The sequence below is a fragment of the Hemiscyllium ocellatum genome, chromosome 21 (genome assembly GCF_020745735.1).
Source record: "Hemiscyllium ocellatum isolate sHemOce1 chromosome 21, sHemOce1.pat.X.cur, whole genome shotgun sequence".
Taxonomy (NCBI): domain Eukaryota; kingdom Metazoa; phylum Chordata; class Chondrichthyes; order Orectolobiformes; family Hemiscylliidae; genus Hemiscyllium; species Hemiscyllium ocellatum.
Genome location: NC_083421.1, coordinates 34,019,765 through 34,037,753, shown reverse-complemented (window position 1 = coordinate 34,037,753; position 17,989 = coordinate 34,019,765). Strand labels below are relative to the sequence as shown.

Genomic DNA, 17,989 nt, shown 5'->3' with positions numbered 1-17,989 from the left:
AAATATGCCAAAAAAAATGGAACATACCAATTCTCAGTGGGGGTCAAACCATGCTGACCAAAGAGTGATCGGAAATGAAGCTTTTTTATATTTTTAAAGAAAATCTTTAAGCACTTATGCTTTTTAAAAAAACAGTTAATTTCTTTTAAAACAACAATTCTTTTCCAGGCAGTAATTTGATGAAAATTTTACACTACTCTGTAGTTTTCTTAAATTAAAGAAGACGCAAGTGTCAAACCTACTTCCACCTCAAAGTCAGGGCACAGCAAGCTAGTTATCAAAATCAGGGCCAGGTGGTTTTTAAAGACAGACTGCATTCCTTTCTCAAGCTTCATGTAAATAATTCAAGGAGCTGCCCTCGAATAAAATTAGATTAATTCAGAATTGCCATTCATTAAGTTGGGGCATTCTGATAACATTTGTTTATTGCTGTAAATAATGAACTCAAGGTTTTCATTGGTTTTGTTTTGAGTTAAAAATTGTTCCTTTAACATTGGAGATTGACTTAAACCTTGTATGTGGCCCATATAGCACCTAAACAGCCAATTAAGATAAAAAGTGAGAATAGTCCCTATCTACTGGCGAGGTTCTTCTGCTCAAACCTGGTAGGATCTTGTAATTCTGATGAACCTGTAAGATCCTACACCTTACTTCAGAAGATTGTATCAACTGAAAAATTATCAAATGACAGAGAGACATCATGATGTCCCAAAGGGGGAAACAACACGACCCTCAGAGTAAATGATCTCAAATATTATTGCCTGCAAATGAAATCCTTAAGAATAGAGTCTGAATGATTCATGAAAGGGAGAAAAACACAATAAAAATTATAGCTGGAACACATCTCCCATTTGCTCATAAGTCTAGGTGTGTTAACTTGACTTTGTCAAGCTAATGTTTAAATGCAGAACTTTATGTGGAAGAGCTTTTAGTCGGAGTGCTTAAGATAGAAGTTAAACAAAACACTCCTCTGAGCTGATTACATTCTATTACTCCAATGCACTCAAGGCTAAAAAAAGAGGAGAAACAAATCAACGTGATCAAAAACATAAAATACAAGACATTAAATGTTAGTTTTAGCTAATGTTTTGGTATTTAAAATGTTGTCTGGCCAAGGATGCTATTAAAATTTCAGCAAATTGAATGTTCAAAAGCACTGTTTCCACTTCATAGATTGATTTAAGATTCCTGGTCTTAGAATTTGACATGATCCAGTCTGTGGGGAAAAGCAAGAGCAAACTGTTCTCCATTAAAGTCTTGTGTTAACTGTGTTGCATTTACAAAGCTACTCTTACAAACCGCTATTAACCTCATTGGTTTTCTAGACCAATGTGGATTTCGTTTGCACAGTTTCTGTGGGTTCCCTAGGCTACAGGCAAAGATTGCTTGAGCTCACACCTTATAATGTCATTATGTTGTTAATGGCAATTAGCAAACAAAAACAAATAAAAGGCTCATAACTAAAGTTCAGCAATGAACTTAAAAACAGCACAGATTCTGCAGTGCCTTGAAGTGACAATGGGCTGAACCCTGCAAATTGCAACTGCCTTCAGCAAGCCTTTTGCAAACGTTCTTGAAGACCCTGGTTCATTGTGAGCAAAATTGCAAAAGTTCTTTCACAGTTTCAAATCTATGACTGGTTCCAGCTGCAAGGCTCCCAGATACAGCTGTTTCGCACAGACTCATTCACAGAGACACATACACATGCACAGTGTTGTGTGATTTTTAAACTTTGTACACAGAACAAAGGCATTGATTTCAGATAGGTTCACTGTTAAAAGCAGTAAAAACAAAATAAATATCATTCTGCACTGGCATTATTGAATATTGCTCCAGTACTCAGCTAACAGTAATAGTACTCAGCTAAGTATTCATTTGCAAAGCACAGTCTATGAGATGCACTTTTATACAACACAGCAGCCTCTTCAAGTAACAGGCAGGAACAAGATCATAGACAAACAGCATTGATTGTTGCTCAGATTAGAAGAGATGGAATCATAGAGAGATAGAGATGTAAACACAGAGACAGACCCTTCAGTCCAACTCGTCCATGCTGACCAGAAATCCTAACCTAATCTAGCCCCATCTTGGCCCATATCCCTCCAAACCCTTCCTATTCATAAACCCATCCAAATGTCTTTTAAATGCTGTAATTGTACCAGCCTCCACCACTTCCTCTGACAGTTCATTTTATATGCACACCACATTCTGCACGAAAAAGTTGTCCCTTAGTCCCTTTTATATCTTTCCCCTCTCACCCTAAACCTATGCACACTAGTTCTGGATTCCCCCACCCCATGGAAAAGACCTTGCCTATTTACCTTATCCGTGCCCCTCATAATTTTATAAACCTCTACAAGGTCACCCCTTAGCCTCTGATGCTCCAGGGAAAACAACCCCAGTCTATTTGGTCTCTCCCTGTCAAATCCTCCAACCCTGGCAACATAGTTGTAAATCTTTTCTGAACCCTTTCAAGTTTCACAATATCCTTCCTATAGGAGGGAGACCAAAACTGCATGCAATATTCCGAAGTGGCCTAACCGGTGTCTTGGTTTCAGCAATTGAAACACTTTGACTTCATCCATTGCCATCTCCACCCCATCCACTCTACCTTTCATTGCTGCCTGAAGATTTTCAAACCAGCTCAAAATTGGAATAAAATCGGAAATTGCTGGAGAATCTTAGCAGGTCTGGCTGCATCTGTGAAGAGAAAAGATTAGTGTGGTGCTGGAAAAGCACAGCAGGTCAGGCAGCTTCCGAGGAGCAGGAAAATTGACATTTCGGGCAGGAGTTCTTCATCAGGAATTAGACTCCTGTCCGAAATGTCGATTTTCCTGCTCCTCAGATGCTGCCTAACCTGCTGTGCTTTTCCAGCACCACACTAATCTTGACTCTGATCTTCAGCATCTGCAGTCCTCACTTTCACCTCTATGAAGAGAAAGCAGGGTCAGCGGTTTGGATCTGGTGACCCTTGTTCAGAACTTACCCAGGTTGTAGGACCTTCATACATTTGTAGTTGGCATTAATGTCGGTTGTTCATCTTTAAACTAATGTCAAATAGGCATAAAGACATTTGGGATATTGTTGGAGTCAGTAAAGTTTGCCTTCAAGTCATTGCTAAATTTCACTGTCACAGTGATGGTGGCACAGTTTCAGCTGGCACCATTATTTATCTTCAATGGAGATGTGGCATTACCGCCAGCGTAGTTGCTTGTTGCTGAGCTGGCAAGAGCAGGCAGCTGTTAGTCGGTAAGCACTGGCCTGAGTAGGAGGCCAAAGGATTGGCTCCAGATTAAAGGAAACCACTAAATTGATGCGGAAACATTTGCTGACTGACTTTAAATACCAAAGCTAAAACTGGAAATAACAAAATAAATCTATTAGCAAGAAAGGGGAGCTGGGTAGAAGCTTTCCATCTCAAAGTTACCAGGAAAGCTGATTGAAGGACCTGATTAAGATTGATTGGAGAAACAATTGAAACCTCAGAAAACTGAGTCTTTGATAGCACTGTTTATGCTTTGTAGGTTGAGTAATAGGCCTGGTCTTAGATTTTGACATGATTCACTCTTGTGGGGAATATTGCAGAGGGAAGGCATTGAGAAATTCAGTGAAAAGTGGACAGAGCATTTAGATTGACCACAACATATTGGTTGCTGGTCAAAGCACAGCAGGTTAGGCAGCATCTCAGGAATAGAGAATTCAACGTTTCGAGCATAAGCCCTTCATCAGGAATAAGAGAGAGAGAGCCAAGCAGGCTGAGATAAAAGGTAGGGAGGAGGGACTAGGGGGAGGGGCGATGGAGGTGGGATAGGTGGAAGGAGGTCAAGGTGTGGGTGATAGGCCGGAGTGGGGTGGGGGCGGAGAGGTCAGGAAGAGGATTGCAGGTTAGGAGGGCGGTGCTGAGTTGAGGGAACCGACTGAGACAAGGTGGGGGGAGGGGAAATGAGGAAGCTGGAGAAATCTGAATTCATACCTTGTGGTTGGAGGGTTCCCAGGCGGAAGATGAGGCGCTCCTCCTCCAGCCGTCGTGTAGTTGTGTTCTGCCGGTGGAGGAGTCCGAGGACCTGCATGTCCTCGGTGGAGTGGGAGGGGGAGTTAAAGTGTTGAGCCACGGGGTGATTGGGTTGGTTGGTTCGGGCGGCCCAGAGGTGTTCTCTGAAGCGTTCCGCAAGTAAGCGGCCTGTCTCACCAATATAGAGGAGGCCACATCGGGTGCAGCGGATGCAATAGATGATGTGTGTGGAGGTACAGGTGAACTTGTGGCGGATATGGAAGGATCCCTTGGGGCCTTGGAGGGAAGTGAGTGTGGAGGTGTGGGCGCAAGTTTTACATTTCCTGCGGTTGCAGGGGAAGGTGCCGGGGGTGGTGGTTGGGTTGGTGGGGGGTGTGGATCTGACAAGGGAGTCACGAAGGGAGTGGTCCTTGCGGAACGCTGATAGGGGAGGGGAGGGAAATATATCCTTGGTGGTGGGGTCCGTTTGGAGGTGGCGGAAATGGCGGCGGATAATACGTTGTATGCGCAGGTTGGTGGGGTGGTAGGTGAGAACCAGTGGGGTTCTGTCTTGGTGGCGGTTGGAGGAGCGGGGCTCAAGGGCGGAGGAGCGGGAAGTGGAGGAGATGCGGTGGAGGGCATCGTCGATCATGTCTGGGGGGAATCTGCGGTCCTTGAAGAAGGAGGCCATCTGGGTTGTGCGGTGTTGGAATTGGTCCTCCTGGGAGCAGATGCGGCGGAGACGAAGGAATTGGGAATATGGGATGGCGTTTTTACAGGGGGCAGGGTGGGAGGAGGTGTAGTCCAGGTAGCTGTGGGAGTCAGTCGGTTTATAATAGATGTCTGTGTTGAGTCGGTCGCCCGAGATAGAAATGGAAAGGTCTAGGAAGGGGAGGGAGGAGTCTGAGACAGTCCAGGTGAATTTCAGGTCGGGATGGAAGGTGTTAGTAAAGTTGATGAACTGTTCAACCTCCTCGTGGGAGCACGAGGCAGCGCCGATACAGTCATCGATGTAGCGGAGGAAAAGGTGGGGGGTGGCTCCCCTTCCTAGACCTTTCCATTTCTATCTCGGGCGACCGACTCAACACAGACATCTATTATAAACCGACTGACTCCCACAGCTACCTGGACTACACCTCCTCCCACCCTGCCCCCTGTAAAAACGCCATCCCATATTCCCAATTCCTTCGTCTCCGCCGCATCTGCTCCCAGGAGGACCAATTCCAACACCGCACAACCCAGATGGCCTCCTTCTTCAAGGACCGCAGATTCCCCCCAGACGTGATCGACGATGCCCTCCACCGCATCTCCTCCACTTCCCGCTCCTCCGCCCTTGAGCCCCGCTCCTCCAACCGCCACCAAGACAGAACCCCACTGGTTCTCACCTACCACCCCACCAACCTGCGCATACAACGTATTATCCGCCGCCATTTCCGCCACCTCCAAACGGACCCCACCACCAAGGATATATTTCCCTCCCCTCCCCTATCAGCGTTCCGCAAGGACCACTCCCTTCGTGACTCCCTTGTCAGATCCACACCCCCCACCAACCCAACCTCCACCCCCGGCACCTTCCCCTGCAACCGCAGGAAATGTAAAACTTGCGCCCACACCTCCACACTCACTTCCCTCCAAGGCCCCAAGGGATCCTTCCATATCCGCCACAAGTTCACCTGTACCTCCACACACATCATCTATTGCATCCGCTGCACCCGATGTGGCCTCCTCTATATTGGTGAGACAGGCCGCTTACTTGCGGAACGCTTCAGAGAACACCTCTGGGCCGCCCGAACCAACCAACCCAATCACCCCGTGGCTCAACACTTTAACTCCCCCTCCCACTCCACCGAGGACATGCAGGTCCTCGGACTCCTCCACCGGCAGAACACAACTACACGACGGCTGGAGGAGGAGCGCCTCATCTTCCGCCTGGGAACCCTCCAACCACAAGGTATGAATTCAGATTTCTCCAGCTTCCTCATTTCCCCTCCCCCCACCTTGTCTCAGTCGGTTCCCTCAACTCAGCACCGCCCTCCTAACCTGCAATCCTCTTCCTGACCTCTCCGCCCCCACCCCACTCCGGCCTATCACCCTCACCTTGACCTCCTTCCACCTATCCCACCTCCATCGCCCCTCCCCCTAGTCCCTCCTCCCTACCTTTTATCTCAGCCTGCTTGGCTCTCTCTCTCTTATTCCTGATGAAGGGCTTATGCTCGAAACGTTGAATTCTCTATTCCTGAGATGCTGCCTAACCTGCTGTGCTTTGACCAGCAACACATTTGCAGCTGTGATCTCCAGCATCTGCAGACCTCATTTTTTACACAACATATTGGGCCTTTTGATCTACCGGCCTTGTTAAAAAGGAGGCCAGAAATCAAACCTTTTCATCAAGCACTCATCAGGCCTCAGGTTTGATGAAAAGGGGCACCAATTTATACAGCATGAGAAGAGAGTGCTAATTGGTTGGGCTTTCATTGGTATGGAGATGCAGCAAGAGCAGTTCACTGCCAATCTATTCCTCAGTGGTAGTGTTCCTGCCTTTGAATCAGAAAAACTATGTTGAAGTCCTATCTATCCCAGAGGTGTGCCATCACAAAACCAAACAGTGGATTTTTTAAAATAAGCTTAACTCACAATCCTAATTCTTAGACCAGGTGCCTGGTGACTCAGCAGTTAGCACTGCTGCCTCCCAGCAGAAGGGTCCTGGGCTCGATTCCAACCTCAGGCAACTGTCTGTGTGGAATTTACACATTCTCCCCATGTCTGGGTGCTCTGGTTTCCTCCCACATCCAAAGATGTGCAGGTCAGGTGAATTGGCCATGCTAAATTGCCCATAGTATTAGGTGCATTATTCAGAGGGAAATGGGCCTGGATGGGTTACTCTTCAGAGAGTGGATGTGGACTTGTTGGGCCGAAGGGCCTGTTTCCACACTGTCAGGAATCTAATCTAAAAATAACAGGATTCATAGCCCAACCAATCAGCACTCTCTTCTCATGCTGCTTAAATTGATGCCTTTTTTTAAAATCAAGCCCTTTTCCTGCATCACAGTCTCAATGAATGCAAGATGGAAAGCTTCATCTTCTTACCTCCTGGTAGAGATGTTTCAGTTCTGTATTCCCAAACAATTATTTCAAGCTATTGTCTGGTTATGAAGTGGTCCAAGCAAGCACTTGCATGGTTTGCACAAGAGTAGTACCTTTGGTAAAGAAACCTTTTGCTTGTGGCTATAGGCTAACTGAAGAGTCCTGAGTAGGACGGGTCCAATATTTGACCTGTTAATGAGGTGACCAATTCATGAAAATGTCCTCTAGTATGCAAATGAAAGTGAGAGGTGTTTTCAAAAAGGTGAGCCCAAATAAATTGGTCATGGAACCAATGTCTGCTCCAAGTGTACACTGACTATCGCCTTCATGTAGCTACAAAGCTTTGCATTCATTCAATGTAACCTTACCATTTGGAAAATTTCTAGTGTTCAGGACCAAAAACTGGATAACGATCTTGATGATGATGCCTCTTATTCAGCCTGGGAGAACTTTCTGGAAGTAGTGAATTCAGAGGCTGATCTTTCACAAACATTTTGGCGTCAGCCCCTCCCAGTGGGCCAATGGCCTGTTGCTGTCTTCATTTGACAGATGAATACTGTTGTAAAGGGGAAAGGAAACACCAGGGCATCTCAAGATGGGAGCACTCCTACCAGATAAATAAAATGATTGCAACTATATAGCCTACAGCCACAGTTGGAGACCTGTGACAAAAATGGGTCAGCGAGGGTTAGGGGTGGGAGATTGTGTGGCTGGAGGAGGTCGATGTGGTGGGTTATGCAGTTTTACTGCCTCCCAAGTCCTACAAACTACAATGTGGGCCCCATCTTCCACCAGCAGGATCTTGGCAATATGGCCAAACTGACCTTAAATGATCAATAAATTGGCACTACTTGGTTACTTGCTGGTGCCAGTCAAGTAGCTTCTCCCAATGTTTGTCTGCTTGGATTGCCCAGATTTCCTTCCCATCTCTCTTTGAGCTACACGCTACACTTTCACTGGTCTCAAAATTTCACCCATTGCATACTTGGGATAAGTTTAAGGCTGTTACGCTAATCACAGAATCATAGGAGGGAATCCCTACAGGGCAGAAGAGGCCATTCAGTCCATTGACCATCCTACCCTGACCCACCCTCATGACCATATCCCTGTTACCTTGCATTAACCATGGCTAATCCACCTAGTCAGCAAGCTCTGGAAACTACAGTGCAATTTAGGATAGCCAGTCCACTAAACATGCACATCTTTGGACTGTCAGAAGGAAATGGAGTCCCCAGTAGAAACCCACACAGCCATGTGCAAGCTCCATACAATTATCCAACGCTGAAATCACAGGTCCCTGGCTCTGTGAGGCAGACATGCTAACCATCGTGTTGTCCACCGCAAATCATCCATTTATCAAACAAAAGGAAGCAGGAGTCAATTTACCTTCTATACCCTTGGAGCATGTGGGCTTCCTGAATTTGGACCTCCTGGCTCAGAGATAGGGACAATGACACTGCAGTAAAGAAGCCCTCCAAAAATGCCAGCCTTTTATTTAAAGATGCCCAGAAGTGCTGTTACACGCAATTGAATGGTTTTGTTTTCCATTTCCAAATCACCCTTGGTACTTTTCACCCATTATCTACCATGTCTAAATCACCCTTGTTTGCAATGAATGAAATTACATGTGATGCCTGGCAAAGGGCAATGCAGACCACCAAAGAAACAGGAGAGGTTGCTGGAGAGAGATGGCAAAAGCGAACCTTTTTGTTTGTATCCAGAAGTACTCTTAAACAGAACTGAACTATTTTGTTACCCCCATCAGCAAATCACCTCTGATATACATTTTTCCATCTATTAAGCACTTACACATATGCTTCACTGAAGATCAGCTGCGCTCTTACCTCTGAAACATGTGATGGTTTGTTATTAAAATAACTTTCATAGGAATGCAGGAATTAGGAGCGGGAGTGAGCAATTCAGCCCTTTGAGCCCTCTCTGCCATTTAACATGATTGTGGCTGATGTTATCCTGGTCTGAACTGCGTTTTCCCACCTGCTCCCCATAGCCTTTATCCTACTTTTCATCAGATACCTATATATTTCTTTCTTGAATCTGTTGATTGATTCTGCCCCCACTGCGCTCTGGGACAGTGAGTTCCACAGATTCACAACCCTCTGAGAGAAGTAGTTTCTCTTCATCTCAGTTTTGAACTGACCTCCTCTCGGCCTTTATCTATGACGTCTTGTTCAATACTGTCCCAAATAGGGCAACATCCATCTTATCAATTCCTTCTAGCATTTTATATACCTCAATCAGATCCTCCCTCTCGTTGTTAAACTCCAGTGATCACAAGCCCAAGCTTTTCGACTGCTCCTCATACGACAGCCCTTTCATCCCTGCAATCAACCTGATGAACCTCCTCTGAACTGTCTCCAGTGCCACTACATCCTTCCTCAAGTAAGGAGACCAAAGCTGGACACAATATTCCAGTTGTAGTCTCACCAATGTCAAAAACATTACAATTTCCACACTGAAAAGTTTCCTCTGACAAGTAATAGAATCTATTAATTGGTACAGAAGATGAAGACATCATCGTTATGCAGTGTTCATTTGCAATTGAAACTGAAGCCAAGTTTGAAGCAACTTTAACATGCATTAAACCAGCAGAAGTACCAAGACAGCACAGCTAGGTTATGCATAACCCCTGACACTTAGTAGAAATCAATTTCATGACTGGCCAGTCGAGGTCTGGAATTAGCATTGTGTGCAGGATACAAGATGTTACAGTATTTCTCATGTATCATCACAGGGAGCCAGAATTCACTGTAAACCATGTTTTCTTTGGCAATGACTCTGAGGATAGATTTTTACTCTTTGGGAATTCAAGCCTGTGTGAGATGTTATTGTGGTGGAAGACTCACCTCAGGGCTTTCCTGCACTTGATAGTCTTCTGATTGATGCTATCACTTCTGTATTGGTATGCAGCCAAAATTACATTGATGTGATGATGGTGGTGTAAATGGAGCCCAAAACTGACATTTTTATAAATGACTCCTGTACTGACAAGTGTAATAAATGGCGTAACATTGTATTTCAGATTGCGTTGACACAAATGTTTGGCGGTAAAGACATCTTGGATCGTTTTGTGCAAAAAGTAAACCCCACCTTTGAAATTCTGGCCATGGACTTTCATTTGGGATGTAATATTGGCATAAAAGCACATTTGAAGCAAACACTGTACAAAATTATTGCAGCTATAGTCCAACTTTTGAGATAAACTGAGATTGAATGAGTTTATACCTTCTCGTGCTGTCAATCTGCTTTAGTTGTGAATAGATGGTTAATGCCCTTGAACAGACTGTGCTGACTAACTGCTGAGGCATTTGAAGGAGTGTGGTTCAAGACCGAGAAGGCTGAGGTTCTATTCCCACATGTTGCAGAAGTGTGTCACAACATGCCTGATCAGGTCAATTAAAAACTTCTTCAAAATCGATTGCAATGCTTGTTGAAGCTGTAAGTGACACATGTGTTAAACCAACAGACAAAGTCCACTTTGAAATGCTCGTTTTGGATCAAATGTTTTTCACTTGTGGTATTGTGAGTAGAACGATAATTTGTATTGCTGGAACAGTTTCCAAAACTTTCAAGGATTACATTCAATCCCTTACTCCAAATTCCCATAATCCTTCAACAGAATTATTCAACAGCATCAAATAATGTATTGGTGCCTTGTTAGCACAGGATCTTCCTGCCCCACCCTGCCTTAACTTGGTACATTTGGTCTGCTGCAGAGTTCCAGCTGGTGAAGAATGGAACTGGTGTCAGTGTTATGATTTGGAGGTGCTGGTGTTGAACTAGGGTGTACAAAGTTGAAAATCACACTACCCCAAGGTATAGTCTAACAGGTTTAATTGGAAGCACTAGCTTTCAGAGCACTGTCACAACCACCTGATGAAGGGGTGGCGCTCCAAAAGCTAATGCTACTAAATAAACCTGTTGGACTAAAACCTGGTGTTGTGCAATTTTTAACGGTGTCAATGTTCACATACTTTTTAAAGGTTTTTTAACGTGGACTCAGCTTCCAAACAGTCAGATGACCTAGCCAGGAGAGATTTCACCTGTTCCTATTTATACAGCAGCACAAGTGACTCCCCAGTTAATGTTCATCACCTGGGTACAATTAAACCTGTTGCAATATGATATGAAGCTTTAAGAGGGCCTAGCTTAAACTGCTGTCAATTACTACTCCCACTGAAAGGATTTAACATGGTAGTCAGGGTCTTGTGATACTGCCTCTACCATTTGCCCAGAATGGCTAGGTTCAAGTCCCACATGTGTCATAAGATGTACTTAATTTTGTTTCATTTTAGTGTGCCCTAATAGGTGTTTGACAAGGTTCCGCATGGTAGACTGGTTAGTAAGGTTAGATCACATGGATTTGGGGAGAGCTAGCCAGTTGGATACAAAATTGGCTTGAAGTTGGGAGACAGATGGTGTAGTTGGAAGGTCGTTTTTCGGATTGGAGGCCTGTTACCAGCTGCAGGGATTGGTGCTGGATCCACTGCTTTTCATCATCTATATAAATGATTTGGATGTGAATCTCGGAGGTAAAGGCTAGTAAGTTTGCAAATGACACCAAAACTGATGGTCAGTGAAGAAGATTATTTCAGTGTACACTGGGGCCTTGATCAGATGGGCGAATGGGCGGAGAAGGGGCAGATGGACTTTCATTTTTGATAAATGTTAGATGCTGCATTTTGGAAAGGCAAAACAAGACAGGACTTATGCACTTCATGGTAAGGTCCTGGGGGGTGTTGCTGAACAAGGAGCAGGAGAATTGACATTTCAGGTATGATCCTTCATCAGAAATGTCATTCCCGATGAAGGGCTTATGCCTGAAATGTCGATTCTTCTGCTTCTTGGATGCTACCTGACCTGCTGTGCTTTTCCAGCACTACACTCTCGACATAGGTTTAAGACTAGAGGCAAAAGATTTAAAAGAGACCTGAGGTGTAACTTTTTCAAGCAGAGGGTGGTGCATGTATGGAATGAGCTGCCAGAGGAAGTGGCAGAGGCTGATACAATTACAGCATTTCAAAAGAATCTAAATGGGTATATGGATAGGAAGGGTTCTGAAGGATATGGGCCAAATGTTGGCAAATGTGAATAGGTCAGTTTAGGATATCTGGTCGGTGTAGACAAGTTGGCCGGAAGAGTCTGTTTTGGTGCTGTATTACTCTATGACTCTTTATCCGACCAGGTTGATTAGAAAAATATCTATAATGCATCAGTCCTGTTACTTGTAGCCAGCCTGCATGTCCAGAGTCGAGTTGAGTTGTACAGTAGTCTCCCAGGTAATTCTTTATTTAAAAATATGACTATTTGCATAAAGAACTCATCAGTTTTACCAATCCTTGTCGTAAATTTACATTGAATAGAAAAGAACATAATTGTACCTGTTGCATGGTAAATACCCCTGTGTTACTACACCCATGGTGTAAAGACTTAAGATTAATTGAATTCTAGTTATATTCTTTCTGAGAAACTATCTCCCTTGTTGACCTCTTGGGATTATTTCCTCAGACTTCAAACACCTAGGTTAATGTTAGTTAAGGGCATTTATTGACTAGACTTAAGTAAAATACAGAGGGTGTCTTTAGTATTGAGAGGATGTGGAAAAAGAATACTGGCATCCAATCTTCTCTTGTGATGTTTGCATTGCTCAGCAATTGTTTTTTGCCCCAACTGCACTGATTGCAATGTTGATTGGCATGGTGGCACAATGGTTAGCACTGCTGTCTAACAGTGCTTGAGACCTGGGTTCAATTCCCACCTCAGGCAACTGTCTGTGTGGAGCTTGTGCGTTCTCCCTGTGTCTGCGTGGGTTTCCTCTGGTTTCCTCCCACGTGTGCAGGTTAGGTGAATTGGCCATGCTAAAATTGCCCATAGTGTTAGGTGTAGGGGAATGGGTCTGGGTGGGTTGCTCTTTGGAGGGTCGGTGTGGACTTGTTGGGCCAAAAGGCCTGTTTCTACACTGTAAGTAATATGTATTTGACTCCTGGATAGCAGAGAACTTATGAAATAAAGAGTACTTTTTCTAAGGCTTTCCTTTGGATCATGATATCAGAAATACTATCAAGTTTCTTGTGAAAAACCCGACTTGTTGAATGGCAGGCTTCAAACCACTACAACAAGGATGGTCCTAACCACGTTCATGATAGGCACAAGACTTCGTGATCCAATCTCAGCTGGGACCACAGGACAAATCCCTTATCCACTGTGAAGTGACACGTAGCTGAGGAATATCCTCTCAAAGCACTAAGTGACAGACTAAATACTTTAGCCTCCTAATCTGTCGCATTTATCACTCCGCTCTGGAGATGAGCATTTGCCAAATGAAGCAAGATCTTCAGTCCTTCAGTGGCTAGAGTAATGTTGGACTAACCAAAAGTAGGTAATGCAAGAAGAAGAGACTTGCTGAGCATGACTACTTTCAAAACTCTACTTGTTTTTATTTCAAAATGTGCAGATTACTTTTCAGTAGCTCCTTTTGTGGAAATGAGTGATACAATCTTCACTCTCCTAGCAGACTGCATACATCCCGTACACTGACAGCAGTTCTCGAAGTGAAGTATGAGGCCAGGTTTCTCCACCTTCTCTGAGGATGCTGGCTGTCCAGTTCCCAATAGAGCTTCATGGTTAAACTGCAGGAGCTGATTTTTAAACTAAAAACTAAGTTTAACAGCTCAGCAAATCACCATCTCCGTTTCAACACCATTTCAAGATTAATTTGCATTAACATGTACTGCTTTGATTTGGTAAAATGCCACAAAGTAAAATACAAACACAGTTTTAAATTAGACTAATGCAGTTCCATAATGAAAGCTTCTATTTATAGCGATTCAAGAGAATGGGCGGTCAATAAAAACTGGATTCTTTTCTGCATCAAAAAGATATATTTTAAGCTTCTTAATGAATCTTTTCATCTCTTGTTTTCTCTCAGCACAGCAGAGGTTACCATTCACCCCGGTTGCAGTTTTATCTGAAATGGGTTAAATTTTGGAGAAAAATATAAAATATTAGAATGTACATGAGAACATTAAGTGTTCGCAAATGAACTTTATTGGTTGGAGGCCTTGTTCTCTGACGTCTTATTTTTCCGATCCAAATTGATAAATATGAACAAACCTTCCAAACTAAACAACAGGCAACTGCAAAAGATTTAGATGATGTATATATGAGGGGTACATTTCTGGCATCGCCTTTCTGGCAGAGAGCCTCACCTACTGGCAGACACAGCAAAGTTAAGGCATGCACTTCCCAATGGTTTTCCAAACGTAAGTTTAAAACAGCAGCAGAAAATAACGCCTATGGGGTATTGACACACTTTGGAAATTCCAAAAGAAAATTCACATGTAAGGTCCACATCCACAGAATAAAGTTATTTCTTAGTCAATGGCATTTCCTAGTCAGGCAATACATGATTTTTTTTTTAAAAGATACAATTTGCCCACTAACTTTTAAGAGACATCTTCGACAGAACCATCAAATGGCCAGTATCCTGGTGAAGGTGAACAAGAAATATTGACATTCCTGAATATTACACCAATAGCATGTTATCAAAACATACTTATCTTTGTGACAATTACTTATACCAGACTGAGGCATGTGCTCCATACAAGATTTCCAACAGTATAAAGATTTACAAAAAGGAAACTAAATTTAAATATACTATATTGCACAATAATGTAACAAAAGTCTTGGTTTTCACCCTCTTTTCCTGAACAAGTAATCATCAGTAGAAAATATTGAAGTTAAGACTTTTAAATATTTATCGATACTTAACAGTATAAGGTACGGTTGCCATAGTCACAGAGGGCTGCCCTCTTATGATGTGGTTGTTTAACCTGAGGGTCATCACACTTTATGTGAGTGGTGAGGTTGAGCAGCTGGAACTTTCATATTGCCCTTAGCCAAATGGAAATTGAACCTCTGCCATTGGCCACATTGTGGATCACAAACCTGCTGTTCAGCCAACTGAACTGAGCTAATCAATCCCCATTTAGCAATGACACTTACATGGAATAAAGTCTGGGCCTAAATTTCCTGGGAATGTTGTTGAGTAATCACTTTTTAGCTTGTTACTAAAAGTATGTTTAGTAGATTCCGCTAGTTCAGTAGATTCACTGATAACATGTTATGATGGATCAATAGTCAGCAATGAATCCCATCTTCTAATAATTCTTTGTCAGCTCCTCCTCCTCACTCCCTGACTTTTCCATATGCCCCTAACAAATCGTTATAACATTATTAAAAGGGCTTGGCCATGTTTTCAGTGTTTTGAAATTATTTTGACAATTTTGAAAAAGTAACTTGCAACCAAACAGATATCTGTTTCACAAACTTTAAACAAACACCCCTCACACCCCTGCCATGAGTGAGAAAGAACAAACTTACATTTCAATAGTGCCGTTCGCACGACCTCCAAAGCACTTTGTAACCACGGAAATACTTTCAAAAATGCAGTCATTATTTACATCCCCAAAGTGAAGTATGCTATTCAGGAAATGGATGGCATATGCATGCACAGAGAATATACCATGGGACCCCACCACCACATGATCCAAGATTGATGATTTCAACTCTGTTTTAAATTGATGTTCTTTAGGTGAAAGTGGAGTGTTACCTGACAGTGTCTGATAATGGAATAAGATCTACCACTGAGCTCAACGTACCATACTATTTTCAATTCAAGGGATGCACTGCTGTGGCTGAATAAATATTGGAGCAGAGGACATGGTGTTGGCAGCTTGATGTGTTATTTTATAATTTTTTTGATCTTAACTGTCCCCCACGTGTTGTGCACCCATCTTTAATGGAATCCTATGCCTTGCAGGTCATACCCTTTCCAATGTCTTGTGAACTTCACGGAGATTGTGCTTGCCGAGACCCCACGGCTCAGGAGCATGGCAAAGCGAGACAACAACGCTTCTATCACAGCCACCATTAGCCAGGAAGATCAAGGAGCGGAATACAGCTGAAGGCAGACTGGAAGGGCCACACACTCCTTGCTGCTTACAAGAGAAAACCTCTCTGACGAGATAACACACACACACACACACACACACACACACACACACACAATCTACCAGTCTGCCTTCTGTCTGAAGACTGGAGTGAGAGAGAAAAAAACAATAAAGACACAAACGACACATTGAATGAACAAGCACCCCTCCCCATCCCCCACCCCCCACCAAAAAAAAGCATGTTTCATGCCTGCTTGTGTGGCTGTTTCTGGTTGCACATCCCAAACCCCGACCAAATTATCTGTTATTTTTTTCAAAAAAACTAAAAGTTTGAAATACAATGCCACCCAATCCCAAACTTGAGAAACTTTTGGCAAAATAAAACAAAAGTGAACAATCCGCATATAGCAGATTAAAAAAAAGACAATTGTACATTGAAGGATTAAAACAAATACGCAGGAGGAAATAAATTAATGCAAATGTTCTGAAAGGAAACAGCCATTATCATGGCTGCTGCTGCTGTTACTGGACAACTGACCTACTTACAATGTAAGAACAGGTTATCACCAAACCCAAACTTCGGTCTGTCTGCCTTAAGCAAACCTTCAGCCTCCTTTTAAAACCCTTTGATTTCATCTCTTGTGATCTTCATAGAAAACAGTGCCGGCCAAAAGGATCTGCCACATGTCAGGGAAAATAAACCTGCGCTTAGTCATTCCAAAGACCCTCTTCAATGAATATGAGCTCAGATAAGCAGAGTTTCAAACCAGTGAAAGACAAATCTCAGTGTGTCGAGGTTAATTTTATGCACAGAAAATGACTGACATGAGAAATGCACTTCAGGGCAAGGGCAGGAGAAGGGAGGGGAAAGCTTGGAAGTAATGAAAACAGTTTTAGCCTCTTTAGTAATGTGGTGTAGTCCATCAACCGGTTGCGGAAGCAAGCTTTGCACATAGCCAGATTTGCCAAAGTTGGCACTCAAGAAACAGAATGAACGAATGCAGGGCTTTGCCAATCTGGCAGATGTACAGAGTTGCCATCAAAATGCATGAGATCTGAGCTTTAGAAGCTGGCGCACAATACCATACAACAGTTATTGTAAAAAACAACTGTTTAAAAAGAAAATCACTGGATGCTACAATTGTTTTGAAGGGATTATAGGTACAGGTATGACTTTCTTCATCAGTATCGATCCTGTATTCCTGTAAGAGTACAGTATTGAAGTAGACCAAAACAAGACTTTGTGAGGGAGAACCCAGGGGGAGAAAAGGATTTATGTAATAAAGTATTTGTTGCCTTATTCTGAGGACAAATTACTACTATAATACTCAGTTCAGTTGGTGACACCATTAATTTACCAACAGTGCTAATTTCTTTGCCACTAGCTTACAGAAGTTCTCAAACATGTAAACATCCCTGAAACGTTTTTTTAACATACAAAATCAGCGGTTTTCCTAAGTCAGATGCTGTGCCAACTTTTTTGTTTCCACAGCATTTAATATTTTTAAACTGCTTCAACATTTCCTGCATTATCAGATGCATGTATCAGAGTTCTACCAAGTTGGGTTGGGTAAGCCCCTCTTCAAAAAGATCTGACTCTATATTTGATTATGAAATAAATTAAAGCCTATCAGTACAATGAAGGGCAAATTCACTTGTGCTAAATGAAATACAAAGTGAATTCACTTTTTATACTCATGGGGACCATTATATCAAAGATTTCATGTTACAATGTTGTAGTATTATCTGCAATCACAAGTCCCCTTCAGGTCTTAGGTTTAGTGATTTTTTAAAATCAAAAATGTTAAAATCTGTTGCTGATATTACTGACGTCCTGAACATTTGGGTTTTGGAGAAGTTACAAAGCTTTTTTTTCTGTTGAGAAGTTTTGTAAAGTTATTTAGCTGACTGTAGGAGGTAATTAAGGGTAGTCAGATTGTAAACA

At 43.0% G+C, this 17,989-nt stretch overlaps 1 protein-coding gene across 1 annotated transcript in view; it reads left to right on the top strand.

Moving 5' to 3' along the window:
* The window catches only part of LOC132825648 (pappalysin-1-like), a 326,796-nt gene extending 310,768 nt beyond the window's left edge, over positions 1 to 16,028 (top strand). The window contains exon 22 of the mRNA XM_060841017.1: positions 15,915 to 16,028. Within this exon, the coding sequence (XP_060697000.1) occupies positions 15,915 to 16,028 (114 nt within the window). The remainder of the gene's footprint in view (positions 1 to 15,914) is intronic.
* The last annotated feature ends 1,961 nt before the right edge of the window (positions 16,029 to 17,989 follow it).